A 26,337-nucleotide genomic window follows, 5' to 3' on the forward strand; every position below is an offset into this window, starting at 1 on the left:
ATGTATGTTTCAAGATATCCAACTCTATGTTTCAAGATATCCAACACTATGTTTCAAGATATCCAACACTATGTTTCAAGATATCTAACACTATATTTCAAGATATCTAACACTATATTTTAAGATATCTAACACTATATTTCAAGATATTTAACACTATATTTCAAGATATCAAACACTATATTTCAAGATATCTAACACTTTATTTCAAGATATCTAACACTATATTTCACGATATCAACATAGATATCTTGAACATCCTGGTCTATGTTTCTTGAATTTCTTGCTCCATGTTTCTTATTTATCCTGGTCCATGTTTTTTGAATATCCTGGTCAATCTTTCTTGAATATCCTGGTCCATGTTTTTGAATATCCTGGATACTTTAGCAATTATATACTGATTTTTGCTTTTAAATATACTTGACTTGCGGAATCATAAATCATAAAAAAGGTTGAACGTGGTCTAAAACCTTTATGAATTCCCAGGTCAGATAATATGATTTATGAAAAGCAAAAATTACGCAAAAAAATACTTTTTAATTAACTACCTATTGTGGCATTAATGTTGTAATGTGTACCTGTTATAAGGAGTTTTATATTATCTAAATAAATCATATAAAATTATTAGTTAAAAGTTATTTCACCCCCCTTACTATTAACTGTAATCAATCCCATTTAACTATTAGTTAAACTTATTTAAACAAAGAAAATTTAAAAGTTAACACATTTTAGACAATTCATTTATTCTCCCATTTCATAAAATGCTCTGATTATCAAGAGGAAAATCATGATTACTCCCTTTCATTGGAAATCCGATAAAAGCATCCAGCATTTTTAGTACCTAATAGAAACAGTCCCTTACGAGTATATAAAAAAGAATATAAGCCTTTGTTAGAATTGCCACTAAATCTAAGTCTCAACCCTTCGGTATGCATAGAATCTGAATAGAGTTAACACTAATCCAGCAGGTTCTAGATAGAGTTAACACTCATCCAGCAGGTTCTGGATAGAGTAAACACTCATCCAGCAGGTTCTGGATAGAGTAAACACTCATCCAGCTGGTTCTGGATAGAGTTAACACTTATCAGCAGGTTCTGGATAGAGTTAACACTTATCAGCAGGTTCTCCACGTACGGCATACACCAAGCTTGCTGAGACCTTCATTGTCATGGTCCCCAGTGTTCAAAGATGATTTCATCTTAACCTTCGGTTTCATTATCTCTATCCACTCCCACATCTTCCACAACTACTCCTGTTCCTGAACCTTTGTGTTTATTTTCCGCGCAATAGTGGCGAAAATCGTACTTAAAGAGATTATAAGATATATATAGTCCAACCTGTATAGGACAGTTTGATCAGATACAGCCCAAACCCAATCTAAAGATGGAGTAGACATACTTAAAGAGATTGTAAGATATATATAGTCCAACCGGCAGTTTGATCAGATACAGCCCAAACCCAATCTATATTTGGAGTAGACATACTTTAAGAGATTATAAAATATATATAGTCCAACCGGTATAGGACAATTTTATCAGATACAGCCCAAACCCAATCTAAAGTTGGAACTTAGACAAACTTAAAGAGATTATAAAATATTTATAGTCCAACCGGTATAGGACAGTTTGATCAGATACAGCCCAAACCCAATCTAAAGATGGAGTAGACAAACTTAAAGAGATTATAAAATATATATAGTCCAACCGGTATAGGACAGTCTGATCAGATACAGCCCAAACCCAATCTAAAGATGGAGTAGACATACTTTAAGAGATTATAAAATAAATGTATTCCAACCAGCATAGGACAGTTTGATCAGATACAGCCCAAACCCAATCTAAAGATGGAGTAGACATACTTAAAGAGATTATAAAATATATATAGTCCAACCAGTATAGGACAGTTTGATCAGATACAGCCCAAACCCAATCTAAAGATGGAGTAGACATACTTAAAGAGATTATAAAATATATATAGTCCAACCTGTATAGGACAGTTTGATCAGATACAGCCCAAACCCAATCTAAAGATGGAGTAGACATACTTAAAGAGATAATAAAATATATATAGTCCAACCGGTATAGGACAGTTTGATCAATAGTTGTAAACATGTTTCTAACTTAGATTTAAGTGTTTCATTTCTTAACATTACTTCATAAGAAATAAATTATCTACCCTGCTCTAATATGCATTTACTGAATAATAAAAGAGGAGGTGCTACTGAACATACAATAACACGGATAAACATGTATTTTAAAGCGAAAGAAAGAATATGCAATAAGCGAAGTCTATGTGTGTATTATATTATAATAATATATTTTTGAAATAAATCTATTTTTAGAATTGGTAACGAATTGTATTACATATTACACTAATATACTTATTGTTTATGAATGTTCATGAATTGGATAATTGGAGTGTTTTATTGACAACATTTTTACTCAAGGATAAAAGTTAAATTTTTCATTGAAATTTTGAACATCACATTTTCTGAAAAATCATCATCATAAAATGAGAGTTATTCTGAATGTTGAATTGGTTCATCAGAGCACATATATCCTAAAAAAATATATATTTCAATATTTTTTACATAATCTTTGCACAACGAATCATTTTGTATTTCAGGCCTGAACTTCTGCATTAAAACTGCCGGGGTAAACAAAACTTTTCAATTCCTTTGCTTTTATAATTTTAAGGGGTTTGTCTTTTCTGATTCATTCATTCATTCATTTTTTATTCAAGTACAAAGTATGAGATATTACAAATAAGCAATCACAATTTACTATGCAGTTTGGACCCGCCTAACCAGGGTTGGTTGTTTTGAGTGGTTAAACGTTATAGTTTGTATTTTTGACAACTGATTGACAGGTTTCAAAGATTAATGCAACTATCAGAATTTGAGTTTTGTATTCAGTTCCTTTATAAGCAGACAGTACAAAATACAGTTGCCATCTTATATTTCAATATATTGAATACGACTTTCTATTTTAAAATTTTCATTATAACTCATTCTACCAAGCTTTTAAACAGCTGAAACACTTAAATATTTAAATACAGAGACGTTGTCAATTAACAGCTTCTCAAGCTTGTTTGCTTGTAAACTTGTAATTTAAAAAATACTTGTTAGGGATAAAAGCATTTTTAGTATAAAGTCGTCTTCAATGTATTGATATAATCGCCGACCACTGTACTTATTTGCAAGATGAGAGTTGTCTATTTCTAAATGGTTGAACCATAAAGTTACCTCAGCTAAGTTTGATCTTTCGTTTGCCGGAACTCTATTATACGCTTCTCCAAACTCATCATGGCGCAAACGATCGCTGTTCAAAATCATCTACAAATAGTTAATAAAGTAATTGATTTATATTTTGATAAACCTCATTTAAGCAACACTTGTATGTTTTTTGTACCTGTATGTTTGTTTGGTTAAGTACAAGATTGGAACGAAGTGGCTGATTTTGAACAAGTCTGTTTTATGAGAAATATCAATTTGATAATTTTTAATTTTCGTCGATTTTTTTCTTTTAATCATGAAATGTCGCTCTTATTGTTTATTTTGCAGCTATTTCTAACTAATTGCTGAGAGCATTTTTAGAAATATTTCTGTAGCAATATTTGCAAAATATTTAAAAAGAAGAACATTTTCTGAAATTCTAACAATCTTTAAAATAAACAGACAAATCTTGGAAATCTAAAATTGTTGCTATTTGATTATTTACATATGTAAGGAAAATGTTCACATAAAAAGAAACAAATTAACAGTATTCAAAACTTTTTCAAATATTTCTTGCAGTTCCTAAAACCGTGTTTCTTAAAGGTTTGAATAAGTTCTGATTCTCTTCCTTCTTTCTCTAGTTCTACTCTCTCCTCACTTTTATGATGAGATTTTAGATAGGGATTCCAGTAAACCTAATATCAGCACTAGTTCAATATAGGGTCTTTATGGTTTATCAACTTGATCTAAAAAAATAAGTATATGGTGTTAATCAATACTGGTACAGAAATATTTTTTAAATCTCGCCTGAATCCAATATGTAATTTTGCGCATTTTTCTCTACACACAACAAAATTTGATTAATATATGTTTTAAATATCCTTAATCTCAATATATAATATATTTTATGAGCTTCCTTTATCAAACCCAAATATACATGTTATAAATATAGTAGCACATTGACTGAGAATACTGATTGAGTTGTATCCGGTTTGATCTGAAGTATATGTTGGAGTAGGGCATTTACTACAAAAGTGGTAGTAGCAGGTGAGAATAAGGAACCCTAATTAAATGCAATGATCTCCAAGGAAGAGTAATAAGAGAAACAAATCCAGGGAAATATTACACTGCAAGTTAAGGTTATGGATAGAAGTATATGCTCCAGCTAAGAGGAGCCTGGGAGATAATCCTGGGTCTGTACCACATGGAGCTGAAGAGAACACGCTTAAAAACAGTTCATGCCTAAAGTACTGCAATATAAAAGCGAGATCAAGGCAATACTAGATCATCAGCTGGTCAACATGAGAATGATCAACAGAGAAACCAGGGCTCTATCCCATGATATGGCTGGATTAAAGAGCTCATATAGTTTTGAGACAGAGGGAAAAAGCACGAGAACAGATGAAATGTGGAAAACAGGGCAAGTTCCTATGGAGATAAACGCGATGCCTGGTTTAATATTAGATGAATCAGACAAGGAAGACAGTTATGGAGATGTCAATAATATTCCTTGTTTTAATTGTTGAAAAGCAGGATATTACTCAAGAGAGTGCCAAGGAAGAATGCAGGAAGAATGGGATCTGCAGGGGTAAAAGCTGCCTATTTGGCCAATAACACCCCCGTGCTACTATCACGGACTAAACCCCATTCTTTGCCACCTTCGGACGTAAAGACAATTCTTTAAAAAAAATTTAATTTTAAAATTAAAATACTTTTTCGACCAATTTTTTCTACAAAACATCAAGCGCTGCACTCTAGATGTTTTTGTACGCAAAATTTTTCTAGGGAACCCTTGGTAAAATAATATTCCCTTAGCTTCCTTGTGAAGCAGTTGCTTATAATTATAATGTATGTATGCAGTGCATACCTTTCTTTGAAGCTGCAAAAATACTTCCAGGTAGGCCTGGAATTCAAGCATTATTTAATGATTTAAAATAAATTTGTTAATTTGTTAAAGATTTCTTTTCATGAGTACTGATAAAATATTTCTTAGGATGATAGAAGTAATAATATATGCCATGCATATTAAGACATAATAAAGTGAACCACTGCATTTTACAGTGTATTTATTTAGAAGCCCTAAATTTTCTTCATTAAGTTAAAACAGTTCCAGCCTCATAAAAATACTTTAAAAATGGATAAAAAACAGGAAATAATTATTAGATTAAAATTTGTACTTTCATAATAATCCTTTTCCTGGAAGCATTCTTGTGTTCTGCCGAGGTAGTGAAGAACCAGAACTTTTCCATTCTTCTCCACAATACTATTCAAGAAATCCAAAACCTTTATTCACAAATATTAAAGAGAATGATTTTAGATTGAAAGGTAATGTTAACGTAATATCAAGAGATATTCCCTTTAAAGGGACATGCCTGATTCACAACGGTATCCTTTAAACATTTGCAGGAGCAAAACACTTTTTAATATTTTTAGTTCAATATTTAAATACTATAGTTGGCAATCCGACATACCAGTATCTAAATAATAATATCTGGAAACTACTTCTGCAATTTAGAGGTACGTTTGGTTCCTTAAGAATTATTTTCTCTTTTTTAAAAATAGTGTCTCCCATAATCCTTGTAATTGTCTGAAATGTAGTGCCCATAAACTCCCCAAACAGAAATTTAAAATGATCAAACCCACCAATGCAAGGTGGCTAAGTGCGGTGCATGTTTTTTTATCATCAGCTAAACATGAAACTGTGTATTAATTCGATTACCATGAAACACTGAAAATGTCCACTGAACACATTGTACACAATAATTTGCTTTACAAAAACATAAGATTTCAAAAACATAATTTTTTTCTCACAGTTCTAGAGGTGCCCGTGTTTGAATTTTTTTTCCCCGTAATTCTTCAATCTCCTTTACATTTTGATTCTTTATTAATTAAATTTTACACACCTGATTCTTCTCTACTGTATTAAGAAGATGTAGAACAGTAAAGCATGTAACTATCGACACTTTCCCCTGCAGAAACTTGAAATCCTCCAGATGTTTATTCCAGAAATACATCACGTTGTTTAGACTTCTAAACAAACAAATTGTTTAGTTCTGGAAGGAAAGAATTGCGTTAAATAGAATTAAAGGGATAGTTTAGATCGTGGAGAAATGTGACAGGTGTAGAGATGTCAACGATAGTGTAACGTAACGTAAAATGTACGTTTTTGTACGTTACGTTACAATAATGTGTAACGTTTGGATATACTCTATATAACGTGAACGTTAAACGTTAACGTTATAGGAGCTCATACCTAACGTTAACGTTAAACGTTAACGTTAGAGGAACATACCCCCAACGTTAGCGTTTTGTGGAAATGTAACGTTATTTTTCTAATATCTACAACTTTTTTGACCATAACGTAAAGAAATGTTTTGTTTCCAAAGGGAGCTTGAAAGTCTAACGTTTGAAAAATGAATTGTGATTTGATTGAATATCGTAACGAAAGGATTTCTATTTCAAAGTTCAACTTATAAAAAGTGTAACGTTGTGTAATTGAAAAATGCATTACTGTTCATAAACACGTTTTGAAACGTTTTCCCTTATAGTATAATGAAAAATTCAACGTTGCAGAAATGGGTTATTATTTTAATAATCAGGAAACGAAAGTTTTTTTACAGAGTAAAATTTCAATAATGTAACGTAAAACATTTAAAAAAAGGAAATCCGGAAAACAAAACGTTTCATAACTTTTCTCTGAATACTAAATTGATTAGTCTAACGTTAGATATATGTCTGATGAAAATGTTGTTCATAAAACGTTAGACTATGAGGGCTGAGTTTTAATTTCAAAAGTGTAACAATAATTCTGTCAATCAAAACATTTCAAAACGTCTCTAATATATCAATGTAAGAGATTCGACTGATGATAATGAGAGCAAAGACTTATGGTTTAAAAAAAATGATTTTATGCCAAAAACTCTAATTTTCATTTAATATATCTTTGCAACCCGATGTCGTAGACCATTAATATTGAAATATACAAGGTTTAATCCATCGGGTTGGAAAGATATAGGGATTAGTAAATTTGAAAACGTTTTTTTTGTAACATGCTATTTGTGAAAATTCAAATCTTATAAATGTTTCTTGAACATTAAAGGTTTTTGATTTGCCATTGTTTGATGAAACCCACTAAAACTCTGGAAAAGGAATACGACATTAAAAAAATTTACATATGCATTTTCTGTTATAAAGCAAATGATTTACTAATTGAAAAAAATCAACTTATTAGGTGGAACGGGTCTGTGAACAAACACAATTGCTGCTGGGTTTCATGTTTATTTGACTACTTGAAATCATAACTTTAGTCGGCATGGTTCATGTTTTAGGTTGAAAAATTTAGAAATGTTAATACTTACTAAAATGCAACAATATTTTATCAAATGGAAAATGCGTGTTATGTTTTATTCATCAATAGATTTTATGAAACTTTAGAATAGAAAAAAAAGATTTTTTAATCGATTTTTTTTAAAAAGAAAAAAATGTTAAATAATTTTATTTCGCGCTGTTTGTGTTAAAAAAATTTAGCACTTGTCTATATTTGATATTTTTTAACCCCAAACATGAACTCTGAAAACATTTTCATTGTGGTTTGTAAACTAAAGCTAATGCTGCTTTTTTACTCACTTTGTAAGTAACATAAAAAAAGCACAAAAAGAACTAAAAATTCGCCACAAATTATAATTTTCTAATCTCTACATCTTTGCAAGCTGGTGTTGTAGACTTTTGATATTTCAAGCAATGACTTCTGTTAGATAATAATGAATAAAGGAATTGAGTTGTTCACAAACTTATATTTCTAATCCCTATATCTTTGCTACCCAATGTTGTAGACCTTAGATATTTTAAACTATGAATTCTGTTAGATAGAAGAAAGGGGTCAGTCTGCATTGCGTAAAAAAAGAAAAAATTAACCCTAAATACTAATCTAAAATAATTTGGAACTACTGCTCCACATGCAAAAGTGGTTTGCCTTGCCGAATTTTAACTCATTTTATGAAGTGTCCCAAAACATGTCTATTTTTCAAGCTCGTCAAATACACGATGATAATTTCAAGTGATCCTCCATTTAAAGAGGGCCATGCTCGATTCCCAATAATAACGTGTATACCTTTATCTGATTGATGATTTGAAAATTAGGAGTGTTTTCCTATCTTGTAAATGTATGCTGGACGGGTGATTACTTTGTGACTTTTTTTAGAACTCAGCCAGCTGCCCACCTGAGGTCGCTGCGTTTCAAATTAATAAAAATATTGTAATCAAAAACAATTTCAAATTCGTCAATAGGGTTGCGAATTGACAATTTAATATTGGAGATATTACCGTAAGGCCTAAAAAATATTTCAAAAAATAAATATGATACATCTTTTTCTTGAAAATTTCATGCTGAATTCAGATTCGAAAACCATTTTTAAATATATTAAAATCTAAAGAAGTTATGGCCAAATAACGGTACTAAATTCCAATTTTTAAACTTTTTAATGTTTTTGATGAGTTTTTTAGCTCTGAATCACTCAATTTTCAACTTTTTTAAACGTTTTTTAGATTTGAATTTAGCATTGAATTTCCAAGAAAATGATGTATAAGATGAAATAAAAACTGAAATTTTTTTGTGGCCTTACGGTGAAAACGGAGCGACTTCCACTGGGCGGTTGGCTCTATTCCAATATTGATCACCCCTACTGGACATGCCACTCCATAAATGGAAGGTCACTTGAAATTACGTCTCTAGTCCCTTAAAGACACACTTTGAGTTGAAAGTCTAATGCTAAAAACTTTCATAATGCATATTTTTCTACTGCACATTCTCTAAAAAGGTTAACAATACAACAGCTACATACAGGGTGAGTAAAAAAATGTAATTATCACGGAAAAAATCTTGCAATGCTTTCATTTAGAAACAATATAATTTTAATAAAGTGTAACGTTAGAAACATTAAGGCTTGAACATTTTAATACAACGCAACGTATAGAACATTTTTTCAAATCTTTCTTAGAAACGAAACGAATAAACAGTTTTGATTGTCAGTTGTAAAAAAGTGTAACAAAAAAGTTTTCACAATAACGTTTCGATAAATCGTAACGTAAGAAAAGGTGCATTTTAGTAAAATTTCTAAACGTAATTTAAAGAGTTTATATTGGAAAGGTTAAGATAAAACGTAACGTTAACAAAATAAATATTCCTTGCACTGAAATGCATTGTAACGTACAGAACTATGCCCCAATGACGTTTTATTAAAGCAAAACGTTTGTCATCTTTTAGATCTTAAACTAAGTGAAAGTGTAACGTAAGGTCTCTGAAAATATTTACCTTGCATGAAAGTGGACGTTAAAAAATTGTGGTTATATTACATAAGCGTTAACGCAACGTTGGGAAAGTTTTTTTAAACGAGAAATGCAAAAGCGTAACGGAGCTTACTGTTTTTCACTAACATTTACTAAAGCTTAACGTTGTATAAGGTATTCAAGTGCAGAAAATTCACTACGTAACGTTACTCTATGCTATAAAATTTCATAATGTGCAACGTAACGTTTCAAACGTTAATACTTTTGATGAACACTATCGTAACGAAAGCTAAAATCTAGAAAAATCAAAACGTTGACATCTCTAGACAGGTGACAGGTAATAATTGAGTACCAGACATTTAAACTGTTTGAAAAATTTGTTAAACCTGAACTGAATACTTGAATATATAAAGATCATAATTTTAAGATTTTTCCAAAAAGCGTGTTGAATATAGTCAAGGTTAATGTCCAGTTCATATACTCACCTATAGTTGATAGTAGCGTGTTGAATAAAATCCAGGTTAATGTCCAGTTCATATACTCACCTATAGTTGATAGTAGCGTGTTGAATAAAGTCCAGGTTTATGTCCAGCCCTATATACTGGCAAGGTCCGAATAAATGTAAACCTCCAAGAATAGAAGCTGTCTCTCCAGTTCTATAAACAATAAAAAGGTTTGTTCTAGTGATTCAGATGTCCCGTTTAACAGTCAGTGAGCCTAGCACTTTCGAATATTTACATTATATCTGTTATATATTCTAGATCACTGTTTTTTTTAAATATCAACGTTTGTGGGTAGCCAATTACTTTTTTATGGTTGCTCTGGAACAACCAAGGATATAATCATTGATCAGATTCAATAGTTTTCTCGTGGCTTGACCGATTCACAATGGTACTTTTAAGAAGATTTCATCGTTTTTCTATTTTAAACATTGTCCCATCAGCATAAGTGAGCAAAATAATTAATTTTCAGCCAGAATGATGAGGATATCTCATTCATCCTTGATCAGACAAAGGTTTAAAGGGTATCGATTGTAATTTGTTCATGCCTCTCTATTTTTTTTAAATATGGGACACTTGAAATTACGTCTTCGAACAATCCTCTTAATAATATAACTGAACCTTACCCACAACCATAATCCACCAGAATATTATGGGGTTGTAGTTCATTATGCTGTTGTTGTTGAAGGAACCAGTTTACAGCTTTTAAATTAGTATCTGTATGTAGTCTAGAGTATGCAAAGAAAATTTTACCATTTCAAACAAATCCAGTGTTTAATTTTATCATTGGATCAATTCCTCAGATTTAAAAAAATTTAATTTTTATCAAAAATATTTTCACAAAAAAAGTTTTTTTTTCAATATTCCTGTTGAAGCTTGTCCAGGTTTGAACAGATACAGACTTTATAAATTAACTATGTTAATGGTAACAAAAGTGATTTCATTAATGCAAAAATAGAATAAAACACTTACACAAAACCCGCAAAATTGTGAATAAAGTTAAGGCCTATAATTTTTAACGTCTTTAAATTCAAAGATTCTGATAAAGATTTTGTTAAACAAAGTTGAATCATTCCTGGAAATTTGTCATTTTCACTTGTTCTCACATTCATAGAAGTCTTATCTTACATATTTCACTCATGAAGAATAGATAACTACTAATTAATTTAAACAAGTCAGAAGAACTTTTAGAGATAAAAAATATATATCTGTCAAGTCACGTCCTCCTCATTAAAAAATGTATATCTGTCAAGGCACGTCCTCCACATTAAAAAATGTATATCTGTCAAGTCACGTCCTCCTCATTAAAAAATGTATTTCTGTAAAGTCACGTCCTCCACATTAAAAAATGTATATCTGTCAAGTCACGTCCTCCACATTAAAAAAAAACGTCCCGGTAACGTTTTCCGAAATATTTCCGAAAACCGGAATTTCACTTGTAGAAATCAGGCAAACTTTTTTCCTATTCTGTTACCTTCGAATAGTTTTATCTCAGCTGTTTCTTAAACTCATCTTACATTGGCATGTTCACATTCTTGGGATTTTACCATTAGTGCTATACGAGATTGTCAAGCTTGACAAATCGGAATTGCTAATATTACAAATCTAACGAGTTAAACTTTTGAATTCAAACGTTTTTCATTAAGAATATGGAGTTCAGTTTCTCTACGGTGGTAGGCGATTATATAAATATAATGAAGACGACTTTCGATTTAAATTTTTATTTATATCAAGCTTTTAAGCAACACGGATGCACATTAAAACAAAGAGAAGCTGTCAAATAAAAAAGCTTCTCTTTAATAACTTGTAAATTCGCCTTCATGTTATTGATATAATGGCCTACCACCGTATCTAAACCAAAAACAAGCCGAACTATGAATAAGATTAAACTGAATTATAAACGGTACCTGGGGAAATATACATTATAAAATATGTGATACAAATAAATTTTCTAACTTTTCTAATCTTAGACCTTTATAAAGAATTGTTCTAGTTCAAATAAAAAGGTTTACACCCTTCAGGTTGCAGTGCTAAAGGCATTATAAGATAATTGTTTGAAGCGAGTAATATCTTATTTGTAAAACATACTTTTTACGTGATTTTTCAAAGCAATTTTTCATGTACTATATTTATGAGTGAAGTTCTATTTTTAAAAGATTTCTTTACAATTCTCCGTTCTATACAGTAAAGTTTAAATCTCTCGCATTTCTTGTTTTATCGATTATTTGTCAAAACTTTGAAATTTCTTTTCACAATTTTAGAAAAGATTTTTATTCAAGAATTCTGCTCACAGGTGTTTTAGTGGCATGTGATATATAGATGTATATATATATATATATAAATAGATAGGATATGTTATATGTAGAATATTGATTTTTTTCTTTAGTATTGAGAACAGTTTACATCTGAACAAATTATATCCAGGAGTTGAGTCTAATGGATGGATAATTGTAGAACTTTATATTTATCTAAAAGCTCTGTGTTTAAAGGGACTGTCGTTGTAATTATAAGTGACCCTGTTATTTAAAGATGGTATGGTATGCCCGATTTACTTGAAATTACGTTTACAGTCCCTTTTAAGGAGTAATACAAAGTGTATCAGTGATATTTGTAAATATACAATACTATCATTCTGCTTTGTGTAATTATTCTATAAACAACTTGACATTTTTAATATTAATCAATCAATTATAGTTCTGATTTCATAGTTCATCGTCTCAATTTACTTTTCTCAGAGTTCACAGCAGACTTTAAACATAGTGTTTCCAAAAATCTCAAAAGTTTAAAATGGCTGGAATTTATCATCTAGAAGACGACATTTTGAACAATCAGTATAGAACTCTAAACACAAAGGTATTTAAAAATAATCAAGGGCGAATACAGGGGGGGCAAGGGGGAAGTGTCCCCCCCCTTATTCTCAGAGCTTTCAAATTTTTCAAATTTCAAAGACGACTTTTTAAATTTAAGTTTTGATTGTCAACAAGCTTTTTACGAATTACAAGTTTACAAGTAATCACACAAAAGCTTTTTTAATTGATAGCTTCTCTTGTCTTCTATGTTTATGTATATTCATTGAAATCGAAAGTCGTTTTTATTTTATCGATATAATCGCCTACCACTGTAACTTCTTTTTTCTCTTCCAAGCTATTAGAAATAACAATAAAAGATTTTATTTAAATCAACAAATTTTACATTTCACCTTCAAGTCACAAATTCATCCTTTATATTGGTAACCTTAGACAAATAGTAAAATTGTTTAGAATGGAACAGCAATTATGCAAGAAACTGATTTCGAACTCTACGATACAAGATACATGGAGGGAACCTCTAGAGCAAAGGTAAACTAAAGGGACTGTAGGCGTAATTTTAGGTGACGTTTATTATCTTTTTTATCTAAATAATGTACCATTGTAATTCGGGCATTGCTATTTTTTATGTAGGGTCACTTTTGAACTACGCTTACAGTGCCATTTATAAATATCGCGTTTTCCTATACAGAAAAAAATGTCATGTTTACCTGTTATATTGTACTGCAGTATATGTTGAATGTACAAAACATTTATCATGTTTACTTGTTATTGTACTGCAGTATTTGAATGTACAGAATATTTATTATGCTTGCTTGTTATTGTACTGCAGTACATGAATATACAGAATATACATTATGCTTACTTGTTATTGTACTGCAGTATATAAATGTACAGAATATATATTATGCTTGCTTGTTATTGTACTGCAGTATATGAATGTACAGAATATATATTATTGTACTTGTTATTGTACTGCAGGATATAAATGTACAGAACATATATTACGCTTGCTTGTTATTGTACTGCAGTATATGAATGTACAGAATATATATTATGGTACTTATTATTGTACTGCAGTATTAAATGTACAGAATATATATTACGGTACTTGTTATTATACTGCAGTATATAAATGTACAGAATATATATTATGGTACTTGTTATTGTACTGCAGTTTATGAATGTACAGAATATATATTATGGTACTTGTTATTGTACTGCAGTATTAAATGTACAGATTATATATTACGGTACTTGTTATTATACTGCAGTATATAAATGTACAGAATATATATTATGGTACTTGTTATTGTACTTTACTTTATGAATGTACAGAATATATATTATGGTACTTGTTATTGTACTGCAGTATATGAATGTACAGAATATATATTATATTACTTGTTATTGTACTGCAGTATATAAATGTACGAATATAAATTAGGGTACTTGTTATTGTACTGCAGGATATGAATGTACGGAATATACATTATGCTTACTTGTTATTGTACTGCAGGATTTGAATGTACAGAATAAAAGATTAGGGTCTACCCTAGATGCTGATGAAGTACAGTTTACCCAGGTAAATATACGATAATTTCACAATTTCTGAGTTCAGCCTATAGGAGGCCAAAACTTTAGAAGCTGAACACTCTAAAACAGGAGGTCACAAACGCCAATAGATTTATATTAATCTATTTCCCTTGAAATCTTAACTTGTGCTAAATTCCTAAAATTCGGAGTATTCTAAAAATTATACGATATTACTTTGCAAATTGTAATCTTCATTTTTCATTTAATATTTTCTAGATTCTAGGTACGCGCGTTAATTAAGTGAAAATATTCTTTTATTTTGACTCAGCTCACTCATTTAATACGTTTGTATGAGATTGTTTAGAATTACTAGCAGAAAAAATAATTACAAAAAGTATTCTGTATAAAAAAGTACTATAATTACTCGCCTCAAAATCTACAAATTTTTAATTCCTTTAATTTTGAAACCTGAGGGTGTAATCCTTTGATGTTTCAGACTGGAAATATCAACGGTCTACAACATGAGGTTGCAAAAATATAAGAATTAGATAATTAGAGTTTCAGGCGTGTAATCAAATTATTTAAAAAAAATATATAATGATATATCTAGCTATGTATGCATTTAATTTTATAATGTATGTATAAAATATCTCTTTTCATAAATATTTCTGAAATTATAAAAGCATTAAAAGCCCATTAAGCCTGGATTAAAGGTGTAGTATGGTATGTATTGTATATGGAAAGCTATGTATTGGTAGTGTAGGTGTATATAGTATCCAAGGTGTCCAAGGGAATTCTATCAGTAGTTTAGTAAACCAGGGATTCTAATACTCATGAGGGCTCACCTCTATGGAGCCTGTTAGGAAAACAATGCTTTATAATTTTCAGAATATTTTAATCAAAATATTTCATGATTTGCAAATTATAAATGGCTTTTCATACTTTTGTGCAGTAAAACTTTATTTTCTCGATAACTATATTTAAACATTGTGCTTCAGTGAAGAAGTGTTTACTCAGGTTCCTTGGTTCGCTACTGGTAAAACAGGTTAGTTAGTTAGTTAGGTATTTAGTTCGTCATTTATTTGGCAAATAAATAAGTTAGTTAGTTAGTTACTTAGTTAGTTCGTTATTTATTAAGTTAGTTAGTTAGTTAATTGGTAAGTTAGTTAGTTAGTTAGTTGGTAAGTTAGTTAGTTAGTTAGTTGGTAAGTTAGTTAGTTAATTAGCTAGTTTGTTATTTAGTTAGGTAGTTAGTTAGTAAGTTAGCTTGTTTTTAAATTAGTTAGTTATTTGTTTAGTTAATCAGATAGTTATCTATCTCATGAATTTGTTTGCGAGTTAGCTAGTTTCTTAGTTTGTCACTTAGTTTTTTACTTATTTAGTAAGTTAGTTTGTTAGCTAGTTTTTAAATTAGTTAGTTATTTGTTTAGTTAATCAGATAGTTATCTATCTCATGAATTTGTTTGAGAGTTACCTAGATTCTTAGTTTGTCACTTAGTTTTTTACTTATTTAGTTAGTTAGTTTGTTAGTTAGTAAGTTATTTAGTTGGTTAATTAAAAAGGTTTTAAGTTAGTAAGCTAGTTATTTAGTTAGTTAGTTAGTTAATTGTAGTTAGTAAGGTAGTTGGATAGTTAGTTAGTTATTTAGATAGCTAGTTAGTTAGTTAATTAGTTAAATAGTTAGTTAGTAAGTTAGTTAGTTAGTTAGTTAGTTATTAAGTTAGTTAGTTAGTTAGTTAATTAGTTAATTAGTTAGTTAATTAGTTAGTTAGTTAGTTAGATAATTAGTTAGTTAATTAGTTAATTACTTTGTTAGTTAATTAGTTAACTAGTTAGTTAATTAGTTAATTATTTAGTTAGTTAATTAGTTAGTTAGTTAATTAGTTAATTAGTTAATTAATTAGTTAATTAGTTAGTTAGTTATTTAGTTAATTAGTTAGTTAGTTAATTAGTTAATTAGTTAGTTAATTAATTAGTTAATTTGTTAATTAGTTAATTAGTTAGTTAGTTAGTTTTAGTTTTTAATTTTAGTTTTTCAGGACAAGTAGATTTGAATACTTCAGTTAACTTCCAAACAAATAGGTCAGAATATTCATTTAAACCTTTTTAATATTTTTATAAAATTTTATTTAATTTAAGGTTTTGATGAAATTTAAATAATTTTAGTTTATTTCGAACAAACATACCCACATCCCAACTATAGCAGGATTAATTATGTAAAATGGGTTTTCAAGATAAAAATATATGAAACCATATTTTCAATAAAAATTCAAATTTAATGCAAGAAATTTATTTTATCTTTAAACGCTTTTAAAGAAATGCAAACTGTTGAGGCATGATTTGTAAATAAAATTAATTTCATAAGAAAAATTATATTTTAGCACAAAACAAACTTTCAATTTGGATTCAATTAATTTATATATTCTAATAATTCGTTCAGATATCTTTAAATTTTCTTATTATTTTAGTTCAGAAGAACCAGAAAAAAGGAAAAGTATAGTTTCGTTGATCAGTCGAACATTTAGGGAATACATTATATACCAATTACTAATTATAGTTTATTTGACTAATTGATCAATTGCTTTATTGAACCCATTAAATTAAAACATTAACATCACATTTTCGCAGCATACGTTCTTCTTGAAAATTTATACCAAATCGAATGAATATAAATTTGAACCTTCTTAAATATTTCTAAAATGTGATTTTATTCATTAAAAAAATTGAAGTTTCACAACAAAATCATAAAAAAGAAAAATTAATTAATTAATTAAAAAGTTAATGGGGGATATTTGTACGTGACGATATATGCACATGAGTAGATGAGAAGGAAAAAAGTAAATCATGCCAAAATTTTAATTTTGAAAGAATAATCAGGTTTTAAAGATGTAAAAGTTTTCAACAAAATCGTTAATTTTCACTAAATTTGACTTGAGTATAATTGGTTTAAAAATGCATATGCATAGTCGGGATTCAATAAAGGACTCCAACAGCAATAATAAACTGGAAGATAGTTCAGCAACTAGATCAGCTTGGCAGGAAGGGATATATGCAAAAATATTATGTTATTTATATTAACCTAAATATAACATCAGAAGCCCTAACCTAATTATAACATCAGAACCCCTAACCTTAATATAACATTAGAAGCCCTAACCTAAATATAAAATCAGAAGCCCTAACCTAATTATAACATCAGAACCCCTAACCTTAATATAACATTAGAAGCCCTAACCTAAATATGATATTTTTACGAGAAAATAGTGTTAAAAGTTAATGTGACAGGTATGTATAGCAATCGGCAAACAAAGCAAATGGCAAAATAAATAGTATAGGGCAAAAGAGTAAATGCAGAAAGAGCAAAATGGCCTTGCATTCATTTTATTGTTTTTTTTTTAGCATGACCCTGGGTTCATAGGTTTCAGATATACAGGAGGAACCATTAGGGAAATATAAAAACATATTTTAACTAATTTAATTCAATTTTTCATTGGATTTGATTCTTTTTCACGTAATTGAGAAAGTAGACATACACTTCCGTTTTTAACACTATTTCAAGTATAATTTTAACTGGACCGTTGTTAAATCGATTTATTTATTTTTTATATTTCAAGAAAATCCATCAAACTCCCGAGCTCGACTTCCCTCCCTGCCCCGCCCTTCTCTCCCTCCCTCCTTGGTCGCGTTCACCACCTCCCCTCTCCAGAACAACTTTAACTACGACAAGGGGAACAAGGACAGAGTAGAGAAAATGTCCACCGAGGAGTTCCGTCCTCAAACTAGGGTATTGAGATAGATAGATAGATGGATATATAGATAGATAGAGAGATAAATAGATTTACAGATGTATAGATAGATGATAGATAGATAGAGAGAGATAGAGGTATATAGATAGAAAGTATTAAGAATAAAATTGTGTACTTACGTACTCTACCCGTATGTGTAGTGTGTACCATGTGCCCATGTGTGTGAATTATGAATCATGATACACCCTGAGTTTGAAAATGAAATCTAATGCTGTATTGAATGAGGGAGCTGAATAATTTACTAAACTTGAAAATACACTTGTGACGTGTTTTAAAACAAAGTTCACCTATTTATTCAAGTTTAGTAAGCGTATATTATACTGCGTAAAATAAAATCAATTTATTCAAGTTTAGTAAGCGTATATATTATACTGCGTAAAATAAAATCAATTTTCTGTTTGGGAATGGGTTTCCATGCAATAGCATTTTTCATTGATAATTTAGATAAGGATTCTTCATTGCACTCATTAATTACATTCTTGTTCCATTTCCTTTCCCTTTCATTCTACTCCATTTGTTATTTCTTTTCATACTTTCTTATTCTGTCTATACTATTACTATATATACCTCTCTGTATGTTTGTGTTTCCTTTTCCTTCACGTTTCTAGAATTATTTTCTTAAGTACAATGTTTACTTGTCTCCCTGCATGCATTTTCTAAAATTATTTAATAGCTGCTTTCACTTTCAGGGATCAAAATGAAAAGGGGTCTTCATGTTAAGAAAATTACAGGGGGACAGGGGCGTATTCAGGAATGTGTCCGAGGGAGGATAAATTTTTTCTTTCTAGGGGGCTCAGCACCCGTTGGTGCCCGTTGGTGCATACACTTATTTTAAATATTTTCAAGAAATATCCACCTTCATTTATCATACAGTATTGATTAGCTCCTGCAATGGGTTTTCCTTCCTATGAATACAATTTTACATTGTATTCCAGCCTTAATCGATACGCATACAGGTAGAACTGTAAATTTCGGAAATATAAATATGTAAATTTAAAAAAAAAACTATTACAGATAAATAATTGGAAACTTTGTTTAAAAGGAGGTTAGGGTCATTATTAATTTAACTTTTTTAAAATAGAAATTTTGTTGAGACGAATTTTACTCTAAATTCCCAGATCGTATATTCTACTGCAGGGGCAGGATATTTAGTTACGGTTTGAAGGTTAACGTATATCAGTGTAATTCATCAGTAGTTTGCTATTAAACTATTTAAAAAAATCTAAACTATTTTAAAAAATCAGTATCAAAAAGTATTCAAGCTGTTGTTTATTAGCGTGACAGGAAACGAAGCGTATATTTTACAATTCTAGCGTAACAGTTGATATTTAACAGTTGTTTGAGCATAACATACGCAATTACTGACGCAAAAAAACATGAATAAAGTGAGACGAATGTTTTAATTTATAAATATCACAATTCTTATGATCTTTTCAAATAAAACTTCTGAAAAAAACTTGTATAAAAGTATGTGCTTGTTACCAATAATCATGGCAATCTGCAGTTTTAATTCTTTACCGCGGCGGATACAATGTTTTTTACTGAAGCTATCGGCAGGAATTTTCTTCTCACAAGAGAAAGCTAAAAACCTTTAAATACAGGTCGCAACAGGATAAGACTTTTTTGTTTCTATTTTTTTTTACGCCATCAAGTTACGGTAAGACAAATATATATGTACAGTTGACATTTAAACATTCAAATTGCTTTTAGAATACACAAAATTGTCTTTTGATTGTCCAATACTGAATTTCTAACGAAAATTTAAAGTTGGCATTTAAATATCGTTCAGAGCTCTGCTTAAGATTATTTTAGCAGTAGTTGCAAGTTCCTCCAACTATGTATTCTCAAACATTTTTAAATTTGATTTTCAGAAAAATGTGCCATTACCTGAATTAGGACCTAAAAGAGACCAATCAATCAAACATAAAGATGTCGTTCATAGTACGTTGTAACGTTGTAAATTAAGACAATTTATAAAATCTCCCAAATAACTGAATGGTATAATTTATCTATGTACAGTTACACCTGCATTCATCCTAACCTTTCTCATGGAATACATATTCTCTACTAAAAATAATCGTACCAGTAATGTTGCAAAAATGGAGTGTGCCATATCCTTTCCAAAAAAAAATCCTATCTTTTTATACTAACTCTGAGCCCTTTTCCTACTTAGCTATATCTATTGTTTTTGTTATGATTATGTTAAGGTATTAATTGAAGCTGTATCCTTATATATATATATATATATCAAGGTTTATATGTTCGTGTAAAGCTGGATTCTAATATATCAAGGTTTATATGTTCAAGTAAAGCTGTATCCTAATATATCAAGGTTTATATGTTCAGGGGAAGCTGGATCCGAATAGATATGCGACGAAGAAGACTATTGGACAGGGTATGCTGGACATTGCTCTTCTAACTTCAAACGCGTCACAGCTTCGATATATTCTACAGGTACAGCAGGATATATTCTACAGGTACAGCAGGACATATTCTACAGGTACAGCAGGATATATTCTACGGGTACAGCAGGATATATTCTACGGGTACAGCAGGATATATTCTACGGGTACAGCAGGACATATTCAACAGGTACAGCAGGATATATTCTACAGGTACAGCAGGGTATATTCTACAGGTACAGCAGGATATATTCTACAGGTACAGCAGGATATATTCTACAAGTACAGCAGGATATATTCTACTGGTACAGCAGGATATATTCTACAGGTACAGCAGGACATATTCTACAGGTACAGCAGGATATATTCTACAGGTACAGCAGGATACTACAGGTACAGCAGGGTATATTCTACAAGTACTGCAGGATATATTCTACAAATACAGCATGTACTTAAGTAGAATAAATTGACGGTGTCCTAGATATATTTCACCAGTGAAAAGAAATCTAATTTATAAATTAATATATGTTTAAAAGCAAAATTTATTAAGGTTGGAGAAGCACATGAATTCTACACAGCAATGCTTGCTCTCGTCATAACCTCTATAGTACTTCAGGTAAATACAACAATCTATTCAGAGGTTAAAACTTTTTAATCCTTAATCTGTTCATTAAGCGCTTAGTTTGTCTCCATTCTCCGGCAGGTTCATATAATTCGGATACAGACACTGATCCTTTATCAGAATCATTACTCATCTTGGTGTGTTTCCCTATATGTCTGCGGAATTTAAAAGTTAATCTGTTGATAACTATAAGTGCTGTTCCAACCAAAAAGTTTGGCTTCAGTCTTTTTATAGGGAATGCAAAGTTAATTTTAGTCCCATTTAGCTCGGTAAATAACAGTGATATAGCACAGATGTTCAAATGCTAGAAATATTGAATGGTTTTTGAAACCATCGAACTAGCTTTATAGCATTGATTGAAATAACAATGTTGGACTTTTAATTCTTTTTTTTTAAACAACCGAAATGTGCTTAGATGTTTTGTTTTGGTATCGTTCCTCCTTTATCAAAAAAACAGCATTACAAAAAAACGAAATTAAGAAAATTTAATAAGTTTGACATGTTGTATCTGTTCAGGGATTGAACGGTATAATGCAGCTGGTGATGGGACCGATGAATATAAAGAAGGACGAGCACAAAACATTTTTGAACATTGTTAATTATCTGTCCTTGTCATTTTCCTTCGGTATTGCTATCATTGATGTGATTAAAATTAACTTTGTAGCCCCTGAACTAACACCTATCTAAAAAGAACAAAAAAGAAAATTTATCAAATTTCAAAAAAAAAAGAAATTTATTTTTTCGGAAAATACACAAAATTAAAATCAATTCTCGAAAAATACGTTAAATGGGAAAATTAATGAGAAGTGTTTGTTTGTTTGTTTATAAATTTGTAGACTTGATAAACATTTGAAAATTGAACTTGGAGAAACCAAAAAAGAATTGCTAAATATTATTGTAATCTACATATTTACCTATAATATGATCGAAATAAAAAATTAACACTTGAATATTTAAAAATTCGAAACAAAATTTCCACTTCAGTCAAAATCGGTTAAGAGTGGAATGAAAGTCGTCTTATTGATAAAACCTCTCTCTGAAAATAAAGCATAGTTACAATTGTAAAACCCCTGGTATACTGAAATAATCCCTCGCAACAAATTCTGATGTGTTCCAATTTGTCCAATCTTCATGTCTTTGCAACCTGATGTTGTAAACCTTTGATATTTCAATTTCAACGATTTAAATCAGAATTTATAGTTTTAAATATACAAATTACGATATTAGGCTGCAAGAGTAATAGTAAATTATTATTTAATGCAAGAAACCCTTTTTTTCTGATTAAAAGTCCAAACAAAGACGACTTTTTACTCAGCTTTATACTAGTAATAACTGAATATATCTGAATTTTTTTAAGATAATTGTAGCTTGTCTGTTTCTAATTGTCGGAACTATGGATATTAATGATGAATATTATCAACAGGAAATAAAACAATTCAACGCAAACTAGAAATATGAGGAATAAGTTAAACGGTTTTAAATTTCTAATAGGTTTCACAAAATCTGTATTCTAATTAATTGCTTTCTTTAAAGTATCAAAAATGTTAAATCGAAGAGTAACAAAGTGCATAGTTTAATAATTGTAGACTTTTACAGAATAAAGTTTGAAAACCTTATTTCGTGGTGCCTCAAAATCCTTAAAAGTCTTGAAAAAAAGAACCAAGATATTGCACATTAGTATAGTTTAAGTATTCTGATTGAATTCTAAAGGGAGTGTTCGCGAAAAATGAAAGGGGGTATAGGCTTAATGCGATAAAAAAGCGCTTTTGATCGCTACTAATCTTACTTCTATCTGTTGCGTCTATAAGGAGAAAATTGTTAAAGACGTCTCATACCGAATAACTTAGCGGTCATACAAATTCAGAAAATTGCAACATACTACTTAGACCGTAAAAAATCAATTTCATTTCAAAGTAATCATTCAGATATTGCAACCTATAGTCATCGATTATCTTTCGCCACATTTGTAAATAGTTTATATTTTATAATATTTTTTAATTGATTTGTTTTTTTTTCTCTTGTCGCTTGCGCAACTATCTAAGAATGCCGCACAACACTCACAATTTTCGAAATCCGTTGAAAACGTTTTCTAGGAAAATAAAATATTATAAAATATAAACTATATACAAATGTGGCGAAAGATAATCGATGACTATAGGTTGTAATATCTAAATGATTTGTTTGAAATTAAATTGATTTTTTACGGTCTAAGTAGTATGTTGCAATTTTCTGAATTTGTATGGCCGCTAAGTTATTCGGTATGAGACGTCTTTAACAATTTTCTCCTTATAGACGTAACAGATAGAAGTAAGATTAGTAACGATCAAAAGCCCGTCAGGACAAATGGAGGAAAATGTACGCTAGATTCTGACGTGTGTATTTAGGTTAATCAACTACACTGATCATTGTTATTAGTTGCAGTGCGCGGAAAAGGGATTTGAAAATAAACCAAAATTTCGTGGAGGGGGGGACCTCAGCGAAATTTTGGTTTATTTTCAAATCCCTTTTCCACGTACTGCACCTAATAACAATGATCAGTGTAGTTGATTAACCTAAATACATACGTCACAATCTAGCGTACATTTTCCTCCATTTGTCCTGACGGGATCAAAAGCGCTTTTTTATCGCATTAAGCCTATACCCCCTTTCATTTTTCGCGAACACTCCCTGAAATGAAAAACATTCGTCTTTTTTTTCGCGCCGAATGCATTTTTTTGTAACATTTAAACATTTGAAATAGTAAAGATTGAGGTTGTGATAATTGATAAAATTGGAAGCTATTTTATGAAGAAGGTTTTTATTGCATATTATTTTATTCTATAACGTTTAGACAACTTTGGTTCTATATTAAATAAATTGAAATTCTTTGAGATCGATTGGTTTGGAGTATTTATCAATAAATGCCAGTTATTATACTAGAACATGTGCTTGATTTATCCATGTAGAATGGTATTTTATATATAATCTAACTAGAATATTCTCTATATATGGGTTACCTTTGGAATTTAAAATGCTGATAATATTTTGTCTTTACTTCTCAAAATCAAATTTAAATTTTAAAATAATTTGAATTACAATACTGAAAGAAAGGTTACGAAGGAACTGAGCTTTTGCCACAAACTCAAACTTGATCATTCCTATAATTTTGCAACCTGAAAAAACCTTATAAATTTAAAACTTAGAATAATTGAAAAATTGAATATATATAGTCTCACAAATTTTCTAGCAAGAGTAATGACAAATTTTTAAAGTCTCAATTTATAATTTTTATGAAATGCAAAAATCTCAAATTTATGTTCTAAACCAAATTATTGAAATGTTTAATTGTTTAATTAAAAGACTGGAGATTTTGTAAACAATACAACCCTTGTTCTCATCTTTATCATTACATTTAGTAAGTAACACAGATAAAGAATACAGGGTTACCCACTAAGGATAAGACTTCAGAGACGAATGAAGTAAATTTATACTATTCTCAAAATCATAACTCCAAAATGGACAATCTATAAGGATTTTAAAGATTAAATTAGCGCTCTTGCTGAACAAATATGAACAGTAAAAAAGCCTGATAGGTCTCAAATGAATCCTGAGGCCGAATTTAAAGAATTTGAGCCGCGGCTTAAGTTTAAGCCGCGACTCAAATATGGCTCGTTCCGCTTAAAATCATATTCATTGTTTCATGATTTAAGCCGGCGCTCAATTGAAACCTGTTTTTTGCGGATTTAAGACGCTGCTCAAATTCATTAAATTCGGACACTGAACTCTTTCTCTCCAATACTCCATTATTACGTCAACTAAAATGTTTACCAAGAAACTCCCTTGCAGGCAGGCTTGATTTAAACTTGGAATTGTTATATTTTATGAGTTCACGCAAATCTGCCCCTTTAGTAAAAGTAAATTCAACCTATATGAAGCATAAAATCTGACCGTGTCAACCTTGCTATATTTTAAGAGTTTTCGGTCATCTTTGCAGTCTCATCCTTTGTGCGTAACCCTTTTAATAAATAAGACAGACAACATAGTTAAAACATAATCACAGACAACACAGATAGTACATAGAACATTTATTGTACATACCCCAAAACATATAGCACAGATATCACAGAAAACACAGACAACACAAACAAAATTAATAGCGCAGACAGCATAGACAACAAGAAGTACAAACAATACAGACAAGATGACGCAGGCAACAAAGACTAAACAAACACCGAAATAAATTAGACAACAATAAACTTACAGACAACGATGATTTCACAGAAAACGCAGATAAAAGGATAACATATATGAATTGAACAGCATGTTGTAAGACAAAAATAGAAAAAATACACAGAAAACTAATTGACACTATAGTACATATAAAACTGATTTCACAGAGAGAACAACACAGTTACTTTAGACAATACTTAAAAACACAAACAACAAATATAACTGAATTTGTATTTTAGTAAACATAGTAATTGCTGGATTTGGAATACGACATACGGATACTGCTGTTGCAGCAAAATTCTCCACCACCACTGCCAGCATTGTAACAACTACAACACAGAGTCTCTAATGACGATCTAATAAAATATCCTGAATTATTTAGTAATCTTTTACTATTCTATGAATAATAAGATATATTATGTTGATACATATTTTCAATTATGAAAAAGTCTATATATCTATATATCTATCTATCTATCTATCTATATATCTACAGGGTGTCCCAATAAAAATGGGAATTCAGTGACGAATTCGATATCGTCTTTTCAAATAATTCTTTGATTTAGTATAGTGATACCTACTGAGAAAGCTGTAATCTGTAAGAGTTTCGTCTGCTAAGTTCACATTTTGTTTGTTTATGTTTTGACTGCAACCGGATTACTTAGTAAAACAAGAAAATTGCAGTATACGAACAGAGTAAACTTGTCCGTCTTCACTGTTCATTTTGCGGAGACATTATATACACATCTTTACAGTCTTTTACCCTTTTCATAAAATAAATTCTAGCAGACATAATAATATTATGGCTTTTGAAATTAGGTATTACAGTGCTAATTCATAATAAAGACTATATCCAATTCGTCACTGAATTCCCATGTTTTTTTGGGACACCCTGTATCTATCTATCTATCTATCTATCTATCTATGATTGACAGGAGTGAGTAAGGTATGTATAT

At 30.1% G+C, this 26,337-nt stretch overlaps 2 protein-coding genes across 5 annotated transcripts; one reads left to right on the plus strand and one right to left on the minus strand.

Annotated features, from left to right (window-relative positions):
- Positions 1-2,342: 2,342 nt before the first annotated feature.
- On the minus strand, positions 2,343-11,172 carry LOC111712992 (uncharacterized). 2 transcript variants are annotated; one of them, XM_023487764.1, is made up of 11 exons: positions 11,075-11,171; positions 10,866-10,900; positions 10,626-10,727; positions 10,045-10,155; positions 6,118-6,244; positions 5,411-5,497; positions 5,082-5,117; positions 3,797-3,909; positions 3,411-3,468; positions 3,245-3,334; positions 2,343-2,559 (listed from the first exon to the last, which is right to left on the minus strand). In XM_023487764.1, exons 1-11 carry the CDS (start codon positions 11,087-11,089, stop codon positions 2,482-2,484), a joined length of 852 nt encoding a protein of 283 aa, XP_023343532.1. In that variant the 5' UTR covers positions 11,090-11,171; the 3' UTR covers positions 2,343-2,481. The 2 variants fall into 2 exon arrangements, with proteins under 2 accessions (XP_023343532.1, XP_023343534.1); XM_023487766.1 differs by lacking the exon at positions 2,343-2,559 and having other exon boundaries at positions 3,244-3,334; positions 3,843-3,909; positions 11,075-11,172.
- Positions 11,173-13,259: 2,087 nt separating this feature from the next.
- Positions 13,260-25,808, plus strand: LOC111712988 (uncharacterized). 3 transcript variants are annotated; one of them, XM_023487759.1, is made up of 13 exons: positions 13,260-13,337; positions 14,326-14,391; positions 15,341-15,387; positions 16,382-16,424; positions 16,811-16,867; positions 17,309-17,381; positions 17,761-17,788; positions 17,957-18,126; positions 20,495-20,602; positions 21,101-21,166; positions 22,530-22,595; positions 24,512-24,566; positions 25,621-25,808. In XM_023487759.1, the coding sequence occupies exons 2-13, from the start codon at positions 14,366-14,368 to the stop codon at positions 25,728-25,730; spliced, it is 849 nt and encodes a 282-aa protein (XP_023343527.1). In that variant the 5' UTR covers positions 13,260-13,337; positions 14,326-14,365; the 3' UTR covers positions 25,731-25,808. The 3 variants fall into 3 exon arrangements, with proteins under 3 accessions (XP_023343527.1, XP_023343529.1, XP_023343528.1); XM_023487760.1 differs by lacking the exons at positions 13,260-13,337; positions 14,326-14,391 and adding an exon at positions 15,147-15,205; XM_023487761.1 differs by lacking the exons at positions 22,530-22,595; positions 24,512-24,566; positions 25,621-25,808 and adding an exon at positions 21,689-22,122.
- The last annotated feature ends 529 nt before the right edge of the window (positions 25,809-26,337 follow it).

The sequence above is a fragment of the Eurytemora carolleeae genome, unplaced genomic scaffold (assembly GCF_000591075.1).
Source record: "Eurytemora carolleeae unplaced genomic scaffold, Eaff_2.0 scaffold1350, whole genome shotgun sequence".
NCBI classification, from domain to species: Eukaryota; Metazoa; Arthropoda; class Copepoda; order Calanoida; family Temoridae; genus Eurytemora; species Eurytemora carolleeae.

Coding starts and splice junctions, on each gene's coding strand:
- LOC111712988 (XM_023487759.1), top strand. CDS start 14,366: ATGCTGATGAAGTACAGTTTACCCAG. Junction 16,868..17,308: donor TTGATCAGTCGAACATTTAG/GGAATACATTAT, acceptor GCATATGCATAG/TCGGGATTCAATAAAGGACT. Junction 17,789..17,956: donor TATACAGGAGGAACCATTAG/GGAAATATAAAA, acceptor TTATATTTCAAG/AAAATCCATCAAACTCCCGA.
- LOC111712992 (XM_023487764.1), bottom strand. Junction 6,245..10,044: donor CACGCTACTATCAACTATAG/GTGAGTATATGA, acceptor TTGTTTGTTTAG/AAGTCTAAACAACGTGATGT. Junction 3,335..3,410: donor TTAACCAAACAAACATACAG/GTACAAAAAACA, acceptor AACTATTTGTAG/ATGATTTTGAACAGCGATCG.